This window comes from Parus major, chromosome 3, assembly GCF_001522545.3.
Source record: "Parus major isolate Abel chromosome 3, Parus_major1.1, whole genome shotgun sequence".
Taxonomy (NCBI): domain Eukaryota; kingdom Metazoa; phylum Chordata; class Aves; order Passeriformes; family Paridae; genus Parus; species Parus major.
The window spans coordinates 31,537,510-31,559,571 of record NC_031770.1 but is presented as its reverse complement, the minus strand read 5'-3'; the positions used below and the strand labels follow the sequence as shown (position 1 = coordinate 31,559,571).

General features: G+C 39.0%; 1 protein-coding gene across 1 annotated transcript in view; it reads left to right on the top strand.

The window, feature by feature from the left end:
* The window catches only part of KIF26B (kinesin family member 26B), a 278,295-nt gene that overhangs the window by 209,368 nt on the left and 46,865 nt on the right, over positions 1-22,062 (top strand). Inside the window, exons 6-10 of the mRNA XM_015623243.3 lie at positions 3,223-3,429; positions 5,043-5,136; positions 7,290-7,552; positions 10,201-10,384; positions 14,218-14,377. Coding sequence (XP_015478729.1) covers positions 3,223-3,429; positions 5,043-5,136; positions 7,290-7,552; positions 10,201-10,384; positions 14,218-14,377 — 908 coding nt within the window. The remainder of the gene's footprint in view (positions 1-3,222; positions 3,430-5,042; positions 5,137-7,289; positions 7,553-10,200; positions 10,385-14,217; positions 14,378-22,062) is intronic.

The following is a 22,062-nucleotide window of genomic DNA, read 5'->3' as shown; positions in this document are numbered from 1 at the left end:
ACTCATGTGCCTAGCTTTATTTTTACTGGCAAGTGATTTTTTGCTGGAGACTGTCACATGGATCTGTGTGTGTGCGCTATGGAATTTGGACCAGGCACTGTGCTGCCCAGAAAGAGCATTTTTATTATGCTTGGAGCAAAAATAATAACCTTTGGCAGCCTACAATGTAGGCACCTGTATCTCAGCTAAACTTTTAAGATGCCTGTGGTGCTATAGAGAAAGCAAGAGATATTTGTGGAGTTCATCTGTTATAAAACAGAACATGCAAATTAAGTGCTAGAAATGTTTGTTCCTCTCTATTGCCTGCAAAGGGGTCAGAAAACTGATTCAGATGGAGACAGCTCCTGCAGGCTAATCTAAAAGGAGGTGAACAGAATTACCTATGATATGGTGTCCCAAGGCACATAGACATCTTCATGATGAGTAAGAAGTGATCCAGCTAAGAGGATACCCAAATGTAATCAATATGATATTCCTCTGCCCTTACACATATGAATGTGGTCTTTTCCAAGGTAAACTACTCTAGGATTCTGTGTAGACATGGCACTTAGGGACATGGCTTAGTGGTGGACTTGGAAGTAACATGTTAACAGCTGAACTCAGGATATTATGGGGTTTTTTTCCAACCCATGTGATTCTGTGATTCTGTGAACCATTTGGTCTCAAAATAAAAATCCCCAATGCACAGGAAGTACAAAGGTTCATGGCAATAGCAGTATTTTTCTTGAGAAATGTCTATATTTGGCAGTGTTGAGGAGCAATATATGCTGTTTGATAGTTTCTGGGGCTTCTGAGTTGAGCACACTTATTTCTTTTATTTTTTTTTAATGGAGGTTCATTCAGTTTATCTGATGCTAGTAAATTTTTAGGATTTCAGTTAAGCTGGTATTTTACTCTTGAGAAAGAGGAACCTGATGCTTCTATCAATATAGCAGTTGGAAGTTTGGAGGATTTGCAGTATTACTTCAGTAAGAAGTGCCAGGTATTAATCTGATTTTATGTGAACAGCTTTAAATCCAGACCCATGCCAGTGATATTATACCATAGCAAAGCCAGTGTAGCTGCTGGTGAAACTGCATCCCATACAGTTTGAGGTCAGAAAGAATTCTTAGACTGCCTGTCTATGAAAGGTGATTACATTTCACACACTGTCCATTCTCCAAAACCCAAAAAAACTTAGCCCAGAGTATTCAGTTAACTCTCCTTTGCACACAAAGATCAAGAATCAGAAGGACATGGTTTCACAGCAGCCAAAAATACACATCGACTTATAGGGAAAGAGCTTTCTAAAACAAGTGAGTATTTTATTTAAAGTAGTTGAAGAATACCATTTATTTTGTTTTCCAGCAGATCAGTCTAATACTTGTGATATTGGTATCTACTTAGAAATGTGGGACACAGTGAAAGAAAGCCAAAGTCATATGAAGTTGAAAATAGGAAAACAGCACAAGATTGATACTGATCTTTGTTTTCTTGCTCCCCATGGATTTATAGTTGTACTCTCTTCCTTTCCTGCTAACGTGACCAGTGCTTCCCTTCTGATCTTCCAGGAGACCTAGGGCTGGAATAAACAGACCTTGCCCAGTTCATGTGGTCTGACCGGGTGTGTTGACTGCTGTTGTCCTCAGCAGAAGTCAGCTCAGCTTAGGGTTGGGTCCAGAAGAATGCCTTTGGCAAGACATTAGAGGTGGCTTTTTACTGTTAGAGGTTAGGTTTCATAAGCAGCTCAGTTGAGCAGGAGGAGAACATAAATTTTACCCAAGCAGTATTTTTACTTTTTTCCTCAGATAATTCTGTAAAACTGAAATCGTTTGGGCAGAATTTGTGCCCATTTCAGCGTTTAATGACAACTTGTTTTGCCAGGTTAAAATACTGGAGTTAAATTACCAGTTTGACCCACTGACATATAGAGAAGATGTCACTGACATACAGAGAAGACGTCACTGACATACAGAATAATATCAGTTAATCTCTGGTCTCATTTCATTGTCTTCAAAGGAGTTCTGTCAAAAATGAATCTTCCCAGATTTTACTTCTCAAAGTAGCTGATTTATTTGCATGTGAGATGAGCTTGGGTCAGCATGAAATGAGACCTACATACAAAGAGCACCAGTCTCAGTGAGACCAACAGGAACTGCAGCCCAGCTTCTTGGGCTACAACCTCCTCCTGGAATGTGTCTGCTGTTCCAGCAGCAGATGTGCTCCCACCCTATGCTGACATGACCCTTTGTGATCATTTGCATGCCAAATGTGGGTGAGTTTGATAGAAATGACATACGATTAAGGAGTATTAACATAAAAGTTCTGTCTAGTTCTAGTTGGTGTGAAAGCCAATCTGTTCTAGGACAAGGTGTGTGCAAGTCTGACTAGAATTGGCAGAGGTGATGTTTGCCCTCCAAAGTCAGGAGCTGACATGCCTGCAGATGGTGAATTTATAGGGAAAACCAAAGCTAGATTGATTGTCATCAGTTCCACTTACATTTAAATTGCTTACCAACTCAGCTAAGGATACAGCATAACCTCTTTAAATCTATGAAGATTTATTTTTGTCTCAGGAATAACATCTTATTATGTAGCTATTTAATGAGTTGTGAGCTAACATGTTTTAACAAATCTTTTATCGCTTATTACATGCACTCCCTTGATGGTAATTTCAAAATCTGACCATTAAAATGGGACTCTTTTCACAACTCTTTGATGATGGCACTCAGAATTCTGCATTTCATCTTTGTGTTTGGATTAGAATTGTAAAGGTGTAAATTATAGATCTGGCTTTTATGGGCTTTTATTGATCAGGCTGCTTGGTAGAAACCACAGCAGTTCTGAAAGCTTAGCAGTCTAGAATACCTTTCAGCTTTCTTAATTGGGCCACCAGGGTACAGTTAATTTTCAATTTATATTGAGGGTAAGACAAGGTGATGTAATACTTCCTCATTGTACTTGAGTAGCATCGACACTAAAACACCATGATGTGCATTGTAATTCTCAATACACAAGCTGCTTGTTGAAATAGATTGAGAGTTCTGACTTCATTCACTCCGTAGTTTAGGACAAATTCTGCCTTATACTTCCTGCACGTTCACTGACTTCCAGTGAGACACTAGCTAAAACAAACAAATATGGTTTGGTCAAGTGTAGGTGGAAAATTCATTCAGCATACCAGCTGCAGAACAACCAACAGACTAATGAATTGTGCTTGTCTTTTTGTGTGCTTGTTGACAGGTCAAAGTCATGGTGCGCATTTCTTCCACGCTTGCCAGAGACACGTCTGAGTCCAGCTCTTTCTTAAAAGTTGACCCCCGTAAGAAGCAAATCACACTGTATGACCCATTGGCCTGCGGAGGTCAGAATGCTTTCCAGAAAAGGGGCAGCCAGGTTCCACCCAAGATGTTTGCATTTGACGCAGTTTTCCCTCAAGATGCGTCACAGGTAGGCCCTGTATGATCGGAAGAGTTATCTAAGGAGCAGCGTGCACCAGAGACAAATTGACCTCTGCTGCAGCAGTAGTACTTTCAGTGGACTTATATCAGGGCTGAATTTGGTCTGCCTGATCATCAATAATGAATTTGGTTTATTAAATTTTAGCTGAATAAAGGTGTGTTTTCTTTATTCTTTACTGTAAATAATTTCTCCTAAAATTATACATTCAATAAATGTGTTAAATGGTGCCCAATAAGCAAATCCTCAATATTAACAACTTACTTTGTATTATAAAATATTATTGTTTGGTGTTTACAGAGGTGTGATCAGAACTACAGTTTAATATAGTCCTCTATTAACTAAGGGATCAAGGACTATTTTTACAGTGTTCTATTGTACAGTTTGCAATAAGAAGATGGGGATTTTAATCCACAAGTCTTTATTTATGAGTATGTATTCAGGTTTCTTATCTTTTTTAGACTTTGGTTTGATGAACTATTGTTACCCAAATGCCATGAGGACAGCAAAAGAGTAAAGTAACATTGCAAAGTACAATTACAAAAAAAGACTTTTTTTGTAATTATAATTTTGTAAAGCTGGCTCTGTATTCATAAATCAGATCTAGAACACTGGGCCATCTAAAATACTGTCCCAAAATTGTATCATTAGGTCACTCCCTCACCTAGTCCTGGTCCAAGCAGCTAGCATCTTAAAGACTAATGCCAGGATGTAGTTCAAGACCTGGCCTGTGAACAGTCCCTTTCTTGGCCCATTTTATTTTCTGGTTTAGAGATAGTCTAGAAGTAGCCATGAACCAGGCTGAATTTACCTGATATGTTGTCGGATGCAAAGTGCTTCTCATCAAGCCCTAAACTGTGAATTCTAATCGAGTTTCATTTGCTGTTAAGCAGTTGCTGCAGGAGCACTGTCGACCATTCAGCCTGCTTGAACTTTAAATCCAAGAATGCCTGGGGTAAATTTCTGTGTTGTACTTAAAATACTGCTACAGTCTTCAGAATGGAGTCTACTACTGCAGAAAGCTGAGAAGACTCATAATGTGAGGTCACCTAGCTAATTCCAAAGAGGCTGTTTGTTTCTTTTACATCCCCTACTCACATGCTAGTGGAATTGAACTCAGTCCATAATTGGGAAAATAATTGAGCCTGCAAAAATTCCTCAGTGTTGGATTGTTTTTTAATCAAAACTTTAAAAATCCTTTTTAAAAAAAGTTTTTTAAAAAAACCTTTAAAATTTTATTTTAAAATCCTTTGTAATGGCAGTTCTAACAAGCCAACTACATCCCCTTGCAATATCTGTATTTTTTTAACTGCACAAAGGATGTTGATGTATCAGCAAATGAAACTTACTTGATCCAGAGCGAAAGTCCTGCTTCATGTGCTTGCACAAGTAAAGCCATTCCCATCAACAGCACAGGTCACATGAATGAGACAAGCAGGATTAGATTTTTTGACACTTCAACATGGTATCTGGAGCAGGGAAGACATTACTACCACTTTCTGGTGAAAATAATGATTTTCCTTATTACTGTTAATGGTTTTGTTTTCTTTCTTTCTTTCCTGTTTTTTTTTGTTTTTTTTTTTTTCTCCCAATACCTGTGACAGGCTGAAGTATGTGCTGGGACTGTGGCTGAGGTGATCCAGTCTGTGGTCAATGGGGCAGATGGCTGCGTGTTCTGCTTTGGTCATGCCAAGCTTGGTTGGTATTGCTAAATTTCCCTACTCAAGCAGCAATATAAATATTTTTAATCCAGGATTGCTAGTCTGTTAGGTTAAGGAAAACAAACTTTCATTTGTCTGTGTATATTAAATGTATCTTAAAGTATCTGTGCATCGTCTTGTATTACATCTTCACTTCTTGCTTACACATTTATTCATTATATATTATTTATACACATTATATATATATTTATACCCATTTATATATTTTCTTATTGTGTAAATGTTGGACAGCATGTTCTTTGGAACAGAAGTTACCTTTGAATTATTGATTCATTTCAGACCTTAAATATTATAGCAATTTGGTCTTACACTGTCTTCAGTCATTAATGAATGGTCCAACAATGATTGACAGTTTTCCAAATGCACTTGGTGTTGCTGAGGACTTGCCCAAATGCCACTTTGATCAAGCTGTGTACTATGAGTATTCACTAAAGTACTTCATGTTTGTGATGATGGACTTATGGAGTGTGACTGTGCACTCAAATAGTTTGGTTTATACTCTGTTCCCTGATTAGGCAATTCACTCATTACTGACCTCTTCCTACTGTGTCTCCAACAAACCTTATTCTAATGGTTAACTAAATGTTACTGATGGATCAAAGTTCACACTTTGGACATACTTCAATAACATTTCAGGTATTCATGGAAGGGCAATAAAAAGGCAAATCATCATCATTAACACACTATTATTTTGAGATAACTGGATTTTGAGAGTAACCACATGTTTTGTTCATGTTTATCTAATTGTACTTTGGCAGTACTGTGAATGAAGGACTTCTTGAATGAAGAGGGGTTTATTGCATGTGTGCAATGATCTCCATTCTTTACTGTCTCAAAGATCCACACATGTACACATATAACTTAGAAGGATAATTCAGTTTTGCAGGTGGTAAAGAAGATCAAGCTATATCAGGCCATGATTATCCCAAATTACAGGCAACAAAACCTGGAGAGAAAGCAGATCTGGTACAATGAATGGAGCAGGCTGGTGTTCCAGTTATACCAGAAGGCCCCTCTGGACCTTCAGGCAGGAGTGACACTAGGATGAGCTCTTAGATATTTAACCCCGCTGTGACCTGCCAAACACAAGATTCCAAATGAGATGGAAAAGGGAGCCACCAGATAACTCAGGTTATAACTCAGGCTCTCACGAGTGCTACATGTCCTTTAGAGAGGTATTCTAGATGGGGTTTTGCTGAAGCACGAGTTGAGTCTCTGCAGTTGCTTTGTTAACCACACCACCACCATTCCACAAACCATGGACCTACCCACACCTTGACACAGACATTGCATAGAACTATTCACTGATCTTTTTCCACATAGATTCAACATAAGAAATGAAACAAGGTAAAGAAGCCACAAGTACTTGCCTGGAAGGATGTATATCTTCATCATTTGGCTTATAAATTTATGAGCTTTAGAAAACTTACCTGAAAACATTGTATGTGTATGTATCTAAAGCAGTTTAAGATAGTAAATGTGTCTATTCTTAATCACCAAGCTTTTATAGCAAAGACAAGCCAGAGTTATAGTTGCGGAGTTAAAAAATACCTAACCAGGGGATGTTTTTGACCCAGTTGAAATTTTAATTGTTGTGGACCCACTTCTTCACCAAGTGATCACATATACCTGGCTGGTTTTGGGAATTTTTTTCTGAATGAAAAAAAATAAAAATCTGTATGATTCTGGGACCAGGTTTATGTCAATCTCAACTCCAGCATTTGAAATACAATTTAGTCCTTTGAATTAAAATGGTATTGAAAGAACACCGCACTTATAGTATTGAAAGTAGAGGCTTTTAGAGACCATGGCACTCCTGCTCTGCTCAATTCCCTCCATGATTCAATCACCTTGCTGCAGCATTGCGAGGTGGGGGCCTGCAGCACCCTGCCTTGGGAACGGGAGATGTCAGGGGAATGCCTGAGGTAATGATTTTTGAAAAAAGCTCAAGATTCCATCTGCATTTTCCCTGTCCTATTTGTCAACCTGCCTATATTTTCCTATTGCTGACTGTCCTTGTTGTAGCGAAGTTGTTTTCATGAAACTGTGCAGGATAATTCTCTCTTAGCAGGAGGCTCTCAAGGTCCTGGGAATGATGTTATATTTTCTTTATCCCCCCATTCCTGACAGGGAAGTCATACACCATGATTGGGAAGGATGATTCTATGCAAAACCTTGGAATAATTCCTTGTGCCATCTCGTGGCTATTCAAGTTGATTAATGAGCGCAAAGAGAAGACAGGAGCGCGCTTCTCGGTCCGGATTTCTGCAGTGGAAGTGTGGGGGAAGGAGGAAAATCTGAGAGACCTGTTGTCAGAAGTGGCAACAGGCAGCCTGCAAGATGGCCAGTCCCCAGGTGTCTACCTTTGTGAAGACCCCATTTGTGGCATGCAGGTGAATCCAAGATTAATTTTACACTATAAACAAGTAACATGACTTTTTTTGGTTTTTTCTGGAGCTATTGAGGTGGTTCAAATTCAAGAACTACCCAGAGCATAAAGTTTATAGACTTGAAAGTGTTTACTTTAAAACATGGAAGAACTTTTTGACCCACAGCTGCAGGGCCATCTGCTCTCCTGGCCTAAATATTTGTATCTCTGGTATATCTGATACTGAGTGAGAGCTTGTATTTGTAATAAAATGTGAAAACATTCAGTGAAAACAAAAATTCACCTAATTCTTAAAAAAATCCCAAAAAACCAGAAGTGTAATCTCTCTTTTAAAAAATAACAATCTAAAATATTTTCAGTACTGCAAAAATTGCTCTAGACTATTAATATGGCTGTTTATTTTTTTATAAACTACATTATTTATAGCATTTGCATTAGCAGTGTTGTAGGGATCATTAATTGCTACTTATTAATTGCTGCCAAAAAGTAAATTCCTGAGTGGGGCAAGTCAAGAAAAACACAATCTCTTCTCAGATTTGGAGTTTTAGCAGGAATGAGTAACTGGTTCATCTGTTTTCTGGGTAACTATAAGAAATTCTCAACAGCCTTTTTTTCCCCCCTCTCATGGTTTGAGGGGAAAAGAGACCTATTCTTTCATTTTGCTTTTTGTGAGGGAATAAATCTGCTTTTTGTATGAGTAGATGAAAAGGGAGCAAAAGAAGGTGCTGGAGCTTGAAAATATTCTTTCAGCTTGAAAGGCAAAGGCTGTTTCTCTCGAGAACCTTCAGAGCCCTGCTTATTCCAGAATGGGGAATGGAGGGAGAAGGGAACAGACCTACAGGGTCATATATCCTGTATCCAGCTCCCAGCATCTAGAGATCATGACTCACATCCACACGAGTCATGAACTGTGAGATTTTAAACAGCTAGTAATAAATTTTGTGTCTTATCTCTTTATGGTTTAAGCTTTTTAGGCATACTTAGGTTATATTTTCCATTCTTTTGAATTCTGCCTCAGGACTATAAAGTTGTGATTTGATTTTAAATAACAATTAGGGTTCTCATTTTCACTTAACTCTTGACTTTAGCATTTTATGAAATACTTACTGTATCACAAGAGATCTCACCCTCTTGTATCCAGTAACTGGTGCAGTCTAATGTATATGAGAGACTTGAGTCTGCACAGTTCCCGTTGGGGTGATGGATGGCTCAGTTAAGAATTTGCATATGTACATTGCATGTGTTACGTAACCGTGTCACAATCAGCATCTCCTCAGAGCTTAATTCTTTACTAAGGTATTTTAGTACAATAGCAGTAATAAAAAATATTCCATTATGGTAACTTATTTTCATACAGATACAGACATTACAGCTATATACAAAATGAATTATTTTAGATCAGTGTAGAAGAGGTAGCTCTATGAGACCCTTATGTATCTCTGCAGTGTGGAAGATTGAATTAAATTGCAAGGAAAGAAGTCTTTTTATGTGTGCTTACAAGACATTCTGGAGGCATGTATTGTACACCTGAGTTCTCCAAATCCTCAGACGAAGGGAGGATATTATATTATAGCCATACAGATATGCAGAATCAGCAGTGTGTATAGCAAATGAGTGATCACCATATGTCATACTGTCTGTCACTGGACCTTTCCAAGTATGCACATTTTCTTGTTGCTTACATTAGCGGAATCAGTCCACAGACTGGCCTGCCTTCTGTTGGCCTTGCTAACTCCTTCCTGTCCCACTCCCTCTTTCCTGAGAGAGCTTAGCCTTCAGCTGTGTCACTGAATCCTATGCACAGCCTCAGCCTTATCCTCTCCTCAGGGATAAAGGTCACAAAGTGAAAACAGAAGCAGTCTTTGGGAGAACTTAGCTGTCAGCTATTATATAGCCGGGGAACAAACTCCATGAACATGGAGCTCCTTTCTGTTTTTATGCCAGACAAGACAAATCTATCCTATGGGCTGTAGGCCAGTTCTGTGTACTGCCAAAACTAATGCCATCAGATTGCACAGTCATATGTCCCTTGCACAGACAGACTAGTCTTAGGTGCCATGAAACACGCATTCATTCCTAATATTAGGAGGGGTTAACAATATCTGCTCTCCTATGCTGTCTGTCACTTAGGAGAGTTAAGAGCAGGCTGGTGACAGTGATTGAGGTACAGTAAATATGAATGTTTGTACATTACCTGCCTTGTTCCATTTGATGGATTGCCCTGGCTTGTAAGCAGGTGTGTAATAAGCTTGTGGTATGAGGAGGCAAGGAAAAGGCTTCTCTTCTGGGCCGCTCCTCATATGCCATGGGGCAGGACACAAGCTTTAGTCCTGTTATTTTTGAGATTTATCTGTGGACTGCTTCCTTCTAACACTTTCTGAAGGGTAACGTAGCCCTTCTGCTGCTGTTTTCCACCAGCTGTTGAGTTTGGGATTGATGTGTCTTCCACAATTTTTTCCCCCACTTCTAGCCATGAGGGTTCCTGGAGGGCATGCTACTGCCACTGCCAGTGTCAGGAGGGTCTCATTCCACTGGGCACCTCCTCCTTTTTGGTCCCATTAGAAGCCAGTGTATCCACACCGTATGTTGATTGCAGGAAGCTTTTACCTGTGTGGGAATTTCTCAGCCATTTCTCCCTGGTGTTAACTGCAGCTTCAGAATCAGAGCGAGCTCCGTGCCCCTACGGCAGAGAAGGCTGCCTTCTTCCTGGACGCTGCCATCGCCTCCCGCCGCAGCAGCCAGCGGGACTGCGCTGAGGAGGATCACCGCAACTCCCACATGCTCTTCACGCTGCACATCTACCAGTACCGCATGGAGAAGAGCGGCAAAGGCGGAAGTAAGCTGTCCTCTTGCTCCTCTCTGTCTCCTTCAAGGCTGCCTGGAAACTGGGCCTTCACACAGTATTCTTTAGTGGTGAAAATCAGCAGAGTTTTCCATTCGGTGTGGGGAGGGGCCATTCATACAAGCAGGCTGTCCACGTGCCTGGTGAAGACCCACCAAAGGCCATTAAGGCCCACTGGGGATTATTACCATTACTTGTCATTTTAGTTGCTCTTGTGGAGACACTGACAGCTCTCAGCCATGTGTGGGTCTCTGTATCTGAAAAAAACCCCGTGCTTTTCAAATTGGCCTTTATTATTATCTTCACAGATAGCGCTGAGGTCATGGATTAAAATATTGCGGTGACTGGAATTCTTTGCCACTCTTATATTAGCTGTTCTTTGGCACCTAAATAGTGCAGTGTGTGTGGAAGCTGATGCTGGAAATCCATAAACTGGGAACTGATGTTGACAACCCGTAAACTATACCCTTGGAGATACATGGTATTTTAGTTTCTGGCCCAACTATGTGTGCACAAAGGACTCCTGTGGTTCTTTGTAAAGGGTCTGGAGTTTTCAGATAGGCTTGTTCCCTCTCCTTGCCAAGTATGCTTTCACTGGCTTGTGTCTTTACTTCCATATTCCACTTTTAAATGAGGAAAAGGTGCCTCCATGTGTACTTTTATGTTTCTATAATTTTCAAAGCTTTCTTTTTTCTCACACCATTAATATTTTTTTATTATATTTGGCTTCTGTTTCAAGTCTCCCAAATTGTTTATGACTGAAGATATACAGAGAGGGGTTTTTGTAAGTAAATTCCAATGATAAAAGAATTGTATAATATAGGAAACACCCTTACTGAAAAAGAAAACTCTGACATCAAAATTATTATTTTTTTTTTTAATAATCATTTTTTTAAAGAGAAAAATGTTTGTTTGAAGGACACCAGAGACATCTGCTTCTTTAAATTCATGGGCTTAAGCAATTCTGCAGAAACAGCATATGTTTCAGCTCCTGGCTCTGCATAGGTTATTGGTAATAAGGAATAGATTGCAAGGCGTGATGTGTAGTGGGTGATCACCACTGCAGTATTAATGTCTAATGTTTAAATGAAGAAAATTTGCATTGACTGTATTTATAGGAGAAAAAACCAGAAAGTTGCTCTAAATGGAAATGCGGCTTGCATGTATTTAAGTAATAACCCCTGTGGAATTGGCAGTCAGAAATCTCAATTATCTAAAGGTTTATTAATTAACCACCCTGCGGTAGAAAGGAAGACAGTGAATACTCAAACAGACTGGTTTGTAGGAATAAAATGGCTGATTTTGAGGGAATAATTATTGCAATTATTTAATGCTCCATATTTTTTACTACACGAAAGTACCTGTACACACAGTTCTTTTCTACTACTTTCAAATACTGTTACTAAAAGGGAAAACATTATTTTCTTATGGTTATAATTTCAGAAAAAGAAGACACAATCCTGTTGGATTAGAATAGAATTGAGAATAGAGTAGAATTTGCCTACTACCTCTAGTTATATCTTTGTCTCATGGCCATAGCATGCTCCTGTCTTCAGGTTCCCATATCTGAGTGGCCTTACAAGCTAGGCAGGGTCAGATCCCACTGATAATTGAACGAGGGGGAATTCCAGCTGCTCAGAAAGGGCGCCTAGTGATTATCACTGTCTCCTGCTGTAATGAAGGACTTCTGAGAAAAACCCCATGAAGATAGTAGAGATATATAGATTCCAGTAACAGGATTAAAAAAGGATAGGAAGAAAGGGAAAAAAAAAAGAAACCCAGCTTCTAAGGGAAAAGAGATTAAAGGGCTGGCTAACGTGTGATTTTGGTAAAAAATGACTGTTAGAATAAGGCTTTGGTACTGTACTTACTTCCTTGTTAGAGTCATTACCAGGAATGTCATGAAGCAGGCTTAGCACCATTGAAATAAATGACATTGTGGCAGAACTGGATCACTGTCATTTTTCAGCTGTCAGCTCTGCAAAGTCTCTGTGACCATAGGCAAAACAAGTGTTAGAATGTTCCACTTCTTTCTCTATAGTAGCCAGGCACATTAGTGGATAACTTGCCTAACAAATAACTTCATTTTCAGATTAATCAAGTGGGTCTACAATCTTAAAAATATTACTTCAACATGTAAATTAAATAAGAAAGAAACAATTGTTAAGTTACCTTATTCTGGATTTCCTCAAGTTGTATAATAGGAGTGTATGTGGAAACAATATGACAGCTTTTGAAAGGTAGTGATTTCTTCCATTTTCTTTTGTTTCCCTGACATCTGGTAATCTTAGCAACATAAATATTTACTATATATGATTCTGTACAGTCACCTACAGACATTTGGAGTAGCAATTAAATACATTTCTTTGTTTTTCTAAATAAATGACTGGAAGACACTAAAGTAAGGAATTCCAGACTTCTGAGGATAGTGGTGCTAGAGGAGTCAGGACTCTTTAAGGGTTTTAAGGACTCTTAGAGGGGAGACAAATGTTCTCCATGATCAGTTCAGAGGTGCAGGTGCCTTACTGGTTCCCCAAGGCAGCCTAATTTTCTGCAGTCAGTGCAGGAGCCCTTAGTGTCTGTGGATACTTTCTGGTGAGAGGAATACATGGAAGTCCAGTGTTGCATAACACCTGATAGAGCTGAAGAACTAAGAGGACTTTAAAGCAGCAGAAGTCACTGTATTTGAACAATCACTGACAGCAAGACTGGATACACTTTTGGAATATTAGTCACAAATCCCATAGGAGGTCTTCCATCTTCATTCATCTTCTCTCTTTTTTCTTACCAAATGTGTAAGTCGAGATTCTGTGTCAAAATGGCTTTGAATTAACTTGCATAGAGGTAAACTCAGATGTGAAAGTATTTCTGCTGCTGTTTAAGGTGTGTTTGTGCCTCCATATATTGATATTACCTCTCTCTTCCAACCTGGTGAATCTGTTCTGTTTTATAGCTATTGAATTAAGATCCTAGAAATAAATCTGCCTTTTCCTATAGACTGCTTCTAAACTAACTCTTGAGAATGGGGAGGCATGGTCCCAGATCAGATGAAAAAACTCAGCTAGGAAATTGTCTTGAGATGGTAGAGAGCTAGAAGCACTTCTGTGAAGTCTACATAGTTCCCATCCCGGATTCATAAGGTACCATAGACTTTTAAAGAGAACAAATGCTATTAATCTTGGTGTTTCATCTTTTCACTCTGGAAGTAGTGTGTTGATGCAGAGTAAACAAGAAAAAAAACCCATAAAGATCTATTGCTGGTTTTATAGAAACTGTTCTTAAACAGAGGTGTTACATCACAATCCATCACCCATGTCTTGGCAAACTTTTCTTAGCTGTAATGATCCTGTGAAAGTGTATAGGCTTGAAGAAAAGTTGAACACCCCACAGATGCCACAGTGTCTTCTTAAAATACAGTATTCAGGATGGGAAAAATAAGAGAAGTATCCTTGCTTACTAAGTAGGAATTCCCAGCCTGTAGTTTTCCAGACAGAAAAACAGTAGTGACAGAGCCAGAAAAAGAGCCAACTCAGGTACAGGCTAATAGAGCTATATTTAAAAAAATATAGTCACATTGGTGAGTTAAGCCTGCAGGACTGAGGACTCAGCAGTTTTTAAGCAGGTGTGGAGTAGGCAGCAATGTACAGCAGTGTACAGCCATGAAAGCTGACAGTGCGTTGGCAGTACCCCTACAGCTGTGTCTGCTAACAGGAATTAGGGAAGGCTCCTGGGTTGTTTCCTCTTCACAAGTCATGGTGAGTCTTTTGCTTTCCTGGGAAGCTGCTTTTGGAGGCCCACACTAACTGTCTGCTTTCTTTTTATGGCAGTGTCTGGAGGTCGCAGCCGCTTGCACCTTATTGACCTGGGCAGCTGCGTGAAAGTGCTCAGCAAAAACCACGAGGGAAGCTCTGGCCTCTGTCTCTCCTTGCCTGCGCTGGGCAATGTCATCCTTGCCCTTGTCAATGGAAGCAAGCACATCCCATACAAGTAAGTGGTGGTCTGGGTTGTGCCTAATGAGAGGATTCTTGAAAGCAGTTTGTCTGTCTGGGCCTGAGGCAGATTTGGGTAAGGAGGAAAACAGTCTGCTGGGATCAGTGCAGTCCTCTTGAGCCACGGCAAAAGCTGCCTGCGGTTCAGTGGCACCTTATCTGGCCTTACACGTGGTAGCGACACTGTGTTTGGCAAATAGATTTCAGATGAAGAAGCCTGCTGAAATAGGTGGCTGAAAGATCTTAAGGTTTGAAGTTCAACACATTAGGGTTTTGTTTTCTGTGGCTGTTCAAAGATTTTTTTAATGTTTCAAGGCATATGAGAGGGTTTCATATTTGTTCCAAGGAGAGGAACATTGCTGACATAATGAAGCCCTGTGGAGAAAATTATCTTGCTGTCCATTGTATGGAATTTACTTTCTTGGAAATATATGTCAAAATGAGCATGCACATTTGTCATGAGATTCCTTCTGTGATATAATGTTACTTTGTGGGGTTTTTTTTTATGGTTTCAATCTCAGTGTCAGCTTTCCTTATGTAAAAAAAGACGTAGGCCCTATTCACCACAGTAAACCAGTGGCCTTTGCTACTGCAGGTGGCTTCTGGGAAACCAGAAGAGTTGCTCACCTAGTGGGTATTCCTTGTGCTCATTTCTCATCATCACTCTCCCTATGTGTCATGTGTGCAGGTTTGAGGGGAAGCTTGGATTAATTTTCCAGCCCAGGGAGTCACACTGCCTTCCTATTGAGAAGTTTCTGATTTTGTGGGCAGTGTTGCTTTTCTCTAGCCTAGAACCTAGGGAGTAGCAGCTAGCATCATGGGAATGGCTTTCAGTGACATCTTGTGATCAAACTGTCAATGAATGTCACCATTCATTAGGGACAAGTGAATTACTTCAGGAGTTAGGAACAACAGAATGACATGGAGAATGAACCAAGTCATCCACAGAGTAATATTTCAGTCCATGTATTTTACCCTTTTATAGCATTTAAAAGGCTGCAAACATGATAATTTACACATGTTCATTCAAGATTGCTTCTTGGTTTTTGTCTTCATTTTGGCAAAAAAAATTAATTGATACTGGTTATAATTCTGTTTCTCTCCAACCTTTAGTTTCAAAAATTATTTGGTAGTCTGGACTTAAAACATGCTTTCTGGAAATATTCCATTCCTTGAGCTCAATCAGGCTGGAATTCAGTTAATGACTAACCACATTTCTATGTATAAATATTCATTAAATGTTTTGTGTATCGTGCACCTTGTCATAGCATGAAAATAGCTTGAATTCTGCACTTCACAAAGTGAAACTCAGGCAATGCTTATGAAAAACCTGTGTTCTTTCCTGCTGGATTTTATGTATTGAAGAGAAGCTCACCGGTAGGAATACAAAAGATAATGCTAGTAATGCTTGCTAGGCTAGAACTAAACATACAAGGAAGAGTTAACAAATACAACAATTGTCTTTCCTGGCAATGACTGACCAGGAGAAAAGCATTACCAACCACATCTTCTAATTGCTATGTGTTTAATCACTTTTTGTTGTGACTCCCAGCTGTTGCACTTGTGAGCCTACACAGCCAGAGATGTCAGCATATTTTCTTATCAATGTCTGCAGTGCTGAAAGAAGATCAAAGCTCTCTTCAGGTCACAATCCCCTCTTTGGTTCACTCCTAATAAGAATTATTCCTATAAGAAGATATTATAGAGTGTAGAGAGGTGATTGGTCATCTGTAAATCAGTCAATGTCCTGTTTCTAAGAGGACTTTTAAAATATAATTTGAAAAATATACTGGCATATTTTGGAGCAAACCTTTTCTTCCTCTTGCTGAGAAGAATCCAGAAAACAATTTTTTTCCCATATGTGGTCTATTTCTGAGCAATGGAAATAAGAGTTTTGGTGGCTGGATGAGCACAGACACGATTAGCTCAGTGATCTGTCAGTACAGGTGTGCCCTGCTCCTCAGTGGAGGAGGGGGAGTCCTTCCCTCAGAGGAAAGGGAATCTGGATGTGCATGTGCTGCATTGTAGAAGAGGCTCAGTACCCCACAGAGACAATATGTGTTCAGTGGCACCTCTTGTTTAGAGCAGTGACTAGCCTCTCTAACTGGGGTAATTCCCCTTTCTCTAGAGGGTGTTCTTTTTCACTGTTAAATATAAAATTATATTTTTGTTAACTGCCCTTTTTGAGTGAGACCAAAGGAAAAGAATGGAAGTTTTTTCTTATGTGACAGCTCTGCACATTGTGTGTGGTCTCAGTAAATTTCCACAGAGCATCAGACAAAATGGAGCATCTTTTCTGTATCTGAGCTATTAAACAGCCATTAAGTATTTTATGGCGGGCTGTCAGTAGGCTCTGCATGGCTTCCTGGGAACCTGGAAATTCACAATGCATAGTTTTTATCTTACTGCAAAAATTTGGTTCTCTAAACTCTGAGAAGCTGCAGGCTCTTAAATTCACTTCAGTTTTGTATCCAGCTTTATCTCCACAGGTAGTAGTTGTAGAGAAAAGCTTGTTCAGATTCATAGCTGGTGTAAGCAGATGCCACTGCATTGCCTTCAGTGGTGTCTGTATTTGTGCCAGGGATGAATTTGCTTCTCCACCTGCAGTCTCTATGAGAAACACATGCTGTTTTTCAGCACATGTTGCTTTTCTTTCATTTTTACCCATAAGGCTAAGCCTTGGAAACCATTCAGTTGGAATCTTTCTCCCTTGGGAAGAGCCCCCCATGCACTCTCATTTTGGGAATAGTAACAAAGATTTATGCTAGCTTTAGAAGGATCTTGTTTTCTGAAGTTGTAAGAAAGCAATGTAGAAATTCTCAGACATCAAACAATATGGTTTGGGGGCACTTGTATTCAAGTGAAATTTCACATGGATGTGAAGATGGGACAAGAATCCATACAGGGGGGCAAATACTTGCAGCTAATGAGTGACCAGACCATGATTTCTGGGAGTTTGTATATGTCGTATATGAACTTTTAATCTCTCTCTAACCTCTGTCTATTATTGTCACTATTTCCAGACCTGTTTTGAACCTTAGAAAACACATTGTTCTGTCATGCTATGAACCACTGAGTTCTTCCAGCTCAGTGTCATATATAAAAATAGAATTTTTATTTGATTTAAATACATTGCCATTTTATGCCACCAGTTCGTTTTGCTCTTGAGGTATGAAGAAATCCTTCAGAAGATTGGGCAAGAATTATTTTCTCAATGGGAATGTCAAATATCTTCAAAAAAATTGGAAAGGGGTACTTGAAAGCTCAAGGAAGAGCAAGGGTGTCAGTTCCTGGACTGACCAAATATGGTTGGGCTTAGATCTGCTACAGAAGAGTTTTGCTAAGATGCAGTAATTGTTAGTGCCATTTTATGTTTTTAAGAGTATTTCAGTTTTATGTTAGTGCTGCATTATCTGCCTCTGATTTCCAAGATGAATGTGTTTTAAACCCTCAAATGAATACCCATTTGCACAAACTCCAGATACTGGTTTATATAGCTCACTATTCAAAAATTACTCCAGTTGCTAGGCAACATGGGTGGTGATAATTCATGGTAATGCTGTTTTGGAAATAATCATTTTTATGCATTTTAATGACTGTGAGAATATAAGAAGACTGTTTAGAAAAGTGCAAGGCTGTATGTATTTCTCTTTCAGAAATTGTTGCTTGTTTTATTTAATGGGCTTCTCTCTTAACGTGCTGTCCCAATGTGCTAGTGTTTCTAGAGGCATCCTGTATTTTGAACTACATGCTTATGCTTATCCAAGGAGGGAATCTTGTCTGTAAAATAGATGGGTGTGAGTTAAGAGCATGAATTTTATTCTTGGCACTTCTGCTTCTCTGTCATATGGTTGCATTTTCTCCCAAATCTTACATGCTGGTATTGCTTTATTCAATCCTATATGCAGAAAATAAAATTTTCTTAAGTGACTACTGCAAGGTTGCACAAGAGGCTTCTTGGCAGAACCATGTAAGATCTAATCTGGTGCTTAAAGCATGGGTTAATCCATTCCTTCTTTCTGCATGACCTTTGGAAAATAATTTATTCAGGTGTTTATTTCTTTATTCACATTTATAAAACTGAATTAGAAAAAATTCAAATAGGATTTGTAAAGGGCATTCAGAGTTGGCAAAAAGCACTGTGCACTTTTTCACTATTGCTAGGACTGTTACCCTATTTTTCCCCTTTCTTTAGAGTTAATGACTCACATAAATAGTCCTAATGGCATGCAGAATATGAGGGGTTTTTGGTCAAATGTAGAATATTGTTGTTTTTAAGTAAAAAGAAAGGGAAAAGTGTTGGATTATAGAGTTGTGGTAGACTAGTTTAAAGAATGAGTTATATGTCACATATTTTCTTTAAATTCTTAGTTAATTATGGGAAAAAAATGAAAATGGGGTTTGGATGGATCTAGTACCTCAGTTTCTTTTCTTAGTTAGAAGGGTGTATCTATGTATGGTTGTTACATCTTTGTAAAAATCTGCATGTGAGAAGAACTGAAATGCCAAGTATCTTGTTTATATGTCTTGCCTTTGCATTTTTAGCATGAGTTACATTATTTTTCTGAGAAAAGATGTTAGGATTTTCAGAAATATTTTAGGAGTTTCTTGGACAATAATTTGTATTAGTACTGGAGATTTCCCCCTTATTTTTGAGCTTGTACTAAGTCCTAGGTTTGTTGAATTCACACAACCATGTCTGCTTACTAGGTCTAAGAATTTAATGACACACTTGAGCTATGTCAAATCAGCCTATTAATGATTACTTCATCAGAACCTGAAACTAGTTGTTTTTTTTCTTTCTTGAAACTAGATTTTTTTGATTTTTCAATCAAGAAACTTGAATCTCTTTTACTTTCCACTACTTCATCTATGTCTTCTATTCCTAAACATTTGCACCTCCTCAATGAGAATATGGTACAAAGATCACAGCCTCAAAAAAAAATCTGGTGTGCCCTTTAGAATCTCTGGTCTTTTTGTGATATATATATTCTGAATATACTAGAAGTGGATGAAAAACTATTTTGCTGTTTCACTTGAGGAAATATGAGAGCAGAATAAGCGGGAAGGAAATGAGGACATGAGAGACAGCTGAAACAGATCCACAGGGCTGGGAAATGGCCTGAAATGAATGGGAAAGCTCCAAGAGACCCTGAAATTATGTGTAGAGGAGACAACAATCCACAGAGGGGAACTGGGAAGCAAACAAGGAAAAAGAAATGGGCCTATTCAAAATGAAAAATAAGCCTAAGAAATACCCCTGAATGATTCAATTGTAGGAGAGTGTAGGAGAGTGGTCAATGGACATTTTGTTGAATGTGAAATAGCTCCAAATTAGCTATCAAAAACATGGTCTTCTCAGGAAAAAAAGAATTTTTCCTTGATGTTTTCATCCAGGTCATGTGGACTAGAACCTTGGCTATCTGACACTGAAGCCACTGGAGCAATGCCACCTTGTACCAGTGGAGGACCTGGCCTTAGGCACATGCCCTTTGTCACTGGGCAGGTGCAATGCAGTGGCCTGCAAGAGCAATGAAACTCTGTCAGCATGAATATAATGAGGACTCGGAGCATCTGGCAGTTATGTCCACCTCTGGGGTTTTTCTGTATCTGACAGTTTCTTAGGTTGAATTTTTGGCAATTTCCTTCTTTATTCCAGGGAACTACATAAAACAGGTGGAGTCAGGGATGCTTGATTTGTGAGGGTAGGAAAACATCTTGCATTTTTTTAGAATAATTTAATCAGCAGCTTAGGAGCATGCAGATGATGGGTTTGCTGTTGTAGTGTTCACCAATGATGTACTTTATTGTAGAGTAGCTTGTACTGCTGATAGTGCAGATTTGAGCTTTATCTGCCCACATCTTATAGGATTGTGTTTCATCATCAAGTTAATGAGAGACAGTAGACAAAATCCTCAAAAGAAAAGCTGCATTGGTGCTGTCATTCCCCAGCTTTGGGTTTTCAATTCAGTCCTGCCAGTCTGGCAGTGTGACAGGAATTGGAGCAGTGGTGTCTGTGAACATGTGTAATGGGTGCAAGTGGCTATGCTGCATTCACTGAGCCTGAACTACTGTTGCACCAGTTTTACAACAGACCTCAGCTGACAAACTCCATTCTGGACAAGCATTCAAGTGAGAAGAATCAGGCCTCATGAAGTATCTCTTTGAATGCTCTTTGAAGCACTCAGCAAATTAGTACTTTATGGATGCTGTAACCAGAAAATAATGATGGACTGCAAAATGAAAAGAGAAGGGAAGTGCTGTAGTTATAGTCAGACTTGACAGCAATTACTAATTGCATTTAAATAGCCATTCCTACAAGCAGCAGGTATCTGCATCACAGAAGGACACTACTTCACATTTGGTCCCAGGCCAGCACAGACGTGGCTGGTAATGAACAAGCAATCCAGTAGTGTGCAGTTATTCCTGAAATATAGCTTGAGTGGAACCTAAATAGGCCATTGTGGTAATTTCATACAAAAATTAATCTATACTTAATTCATTAAAATGCCATTTTGAACCTTCTGTCAGGGTATCCAGCAGTTTATTCTCACCTGTTCCACCACTGGTTCAGGCTCAATTGAACATTAATACATTTTCTCTCATAGAAATGTGGTGATAATTCATTTCATGTATAATTGAGCAATTTTTAAATAGTCATATCCTTGGAATAACTACCTCTTGTACAATACAGCAAATTATCAAAAAGCATGTAATAATTTTTATTAGACTTATTTCACATTTTTGGTTATCTCCAGTTTCATGAATAGTTGCATATGGATATGATGTGTTAAATTAAATTTAATTGCCATATTGATCCGTCTTTGCTTGTGGAAAACCAGTGTGACTCAAAGCAAAAAGACGTTCTACTGCAGTAGACCAAAGAAAATAGCTTTTCTATTTATCTGCCAGTATATAGCTGCTTGTTTGGAGTTGTGCATCTCATTGCTAAGGAAAGGTTACAGACTGCAGAGGATTTAAAAGAGAAGTGAGAAGAATTATGAAAGGTCTGTAATGAAAGGGTTACTCACCTGGAAGAACACTGTGACAAAAATAAAGCTTCATAGCTTGTAGGGAGAAGGAGGCCTCTGAGAGAAGAGATGACAACTACTCTGTGGTGTTTCAAGGATGTGAATACACACAGGAGGAGAGAATTGTTTCTGGTGAGACAAAGTGGCAGAATGATTTCTTTTTAAGTAATGATGTAGAGGAATATAAACTTTAGAGCATGCTAACAGGGGCTCCTATTAGTGGAGTAGCTACTCAAGAGCTGTAGTGAACACTTAGTTGGTAGAATCATTTAAAAGCAAAATAAACTTTTAACTAACAAATATCCTTTAACAATTACATGATAAACTGTTTAAGATGCGTTAACTGCTAGGCTTATGCAATTTCAATGCAGAGTTCTCGGTCCAAATCTTTGACAATTTTCAATAGCTCTACTTCCTTTTGATAATTTATCTTCATCCTTGATTGCCAAGTGCCTGTGGATGGCTGACAGTTATATAAATAAACAATAAAATGTGTTCTAGTGTGTCTACTATAATCAAATCTGCTTTTAGGAGCCTGAAAACCAGTGGTTAGATGTATTTTTACACTTTCATGATGTCAAAGAAATCCAGAAAGTCTCGGTGCCTTTTTTTTGAGACCCTGCCCTAGCAGGGATATGGGCTGTCCAGTCCA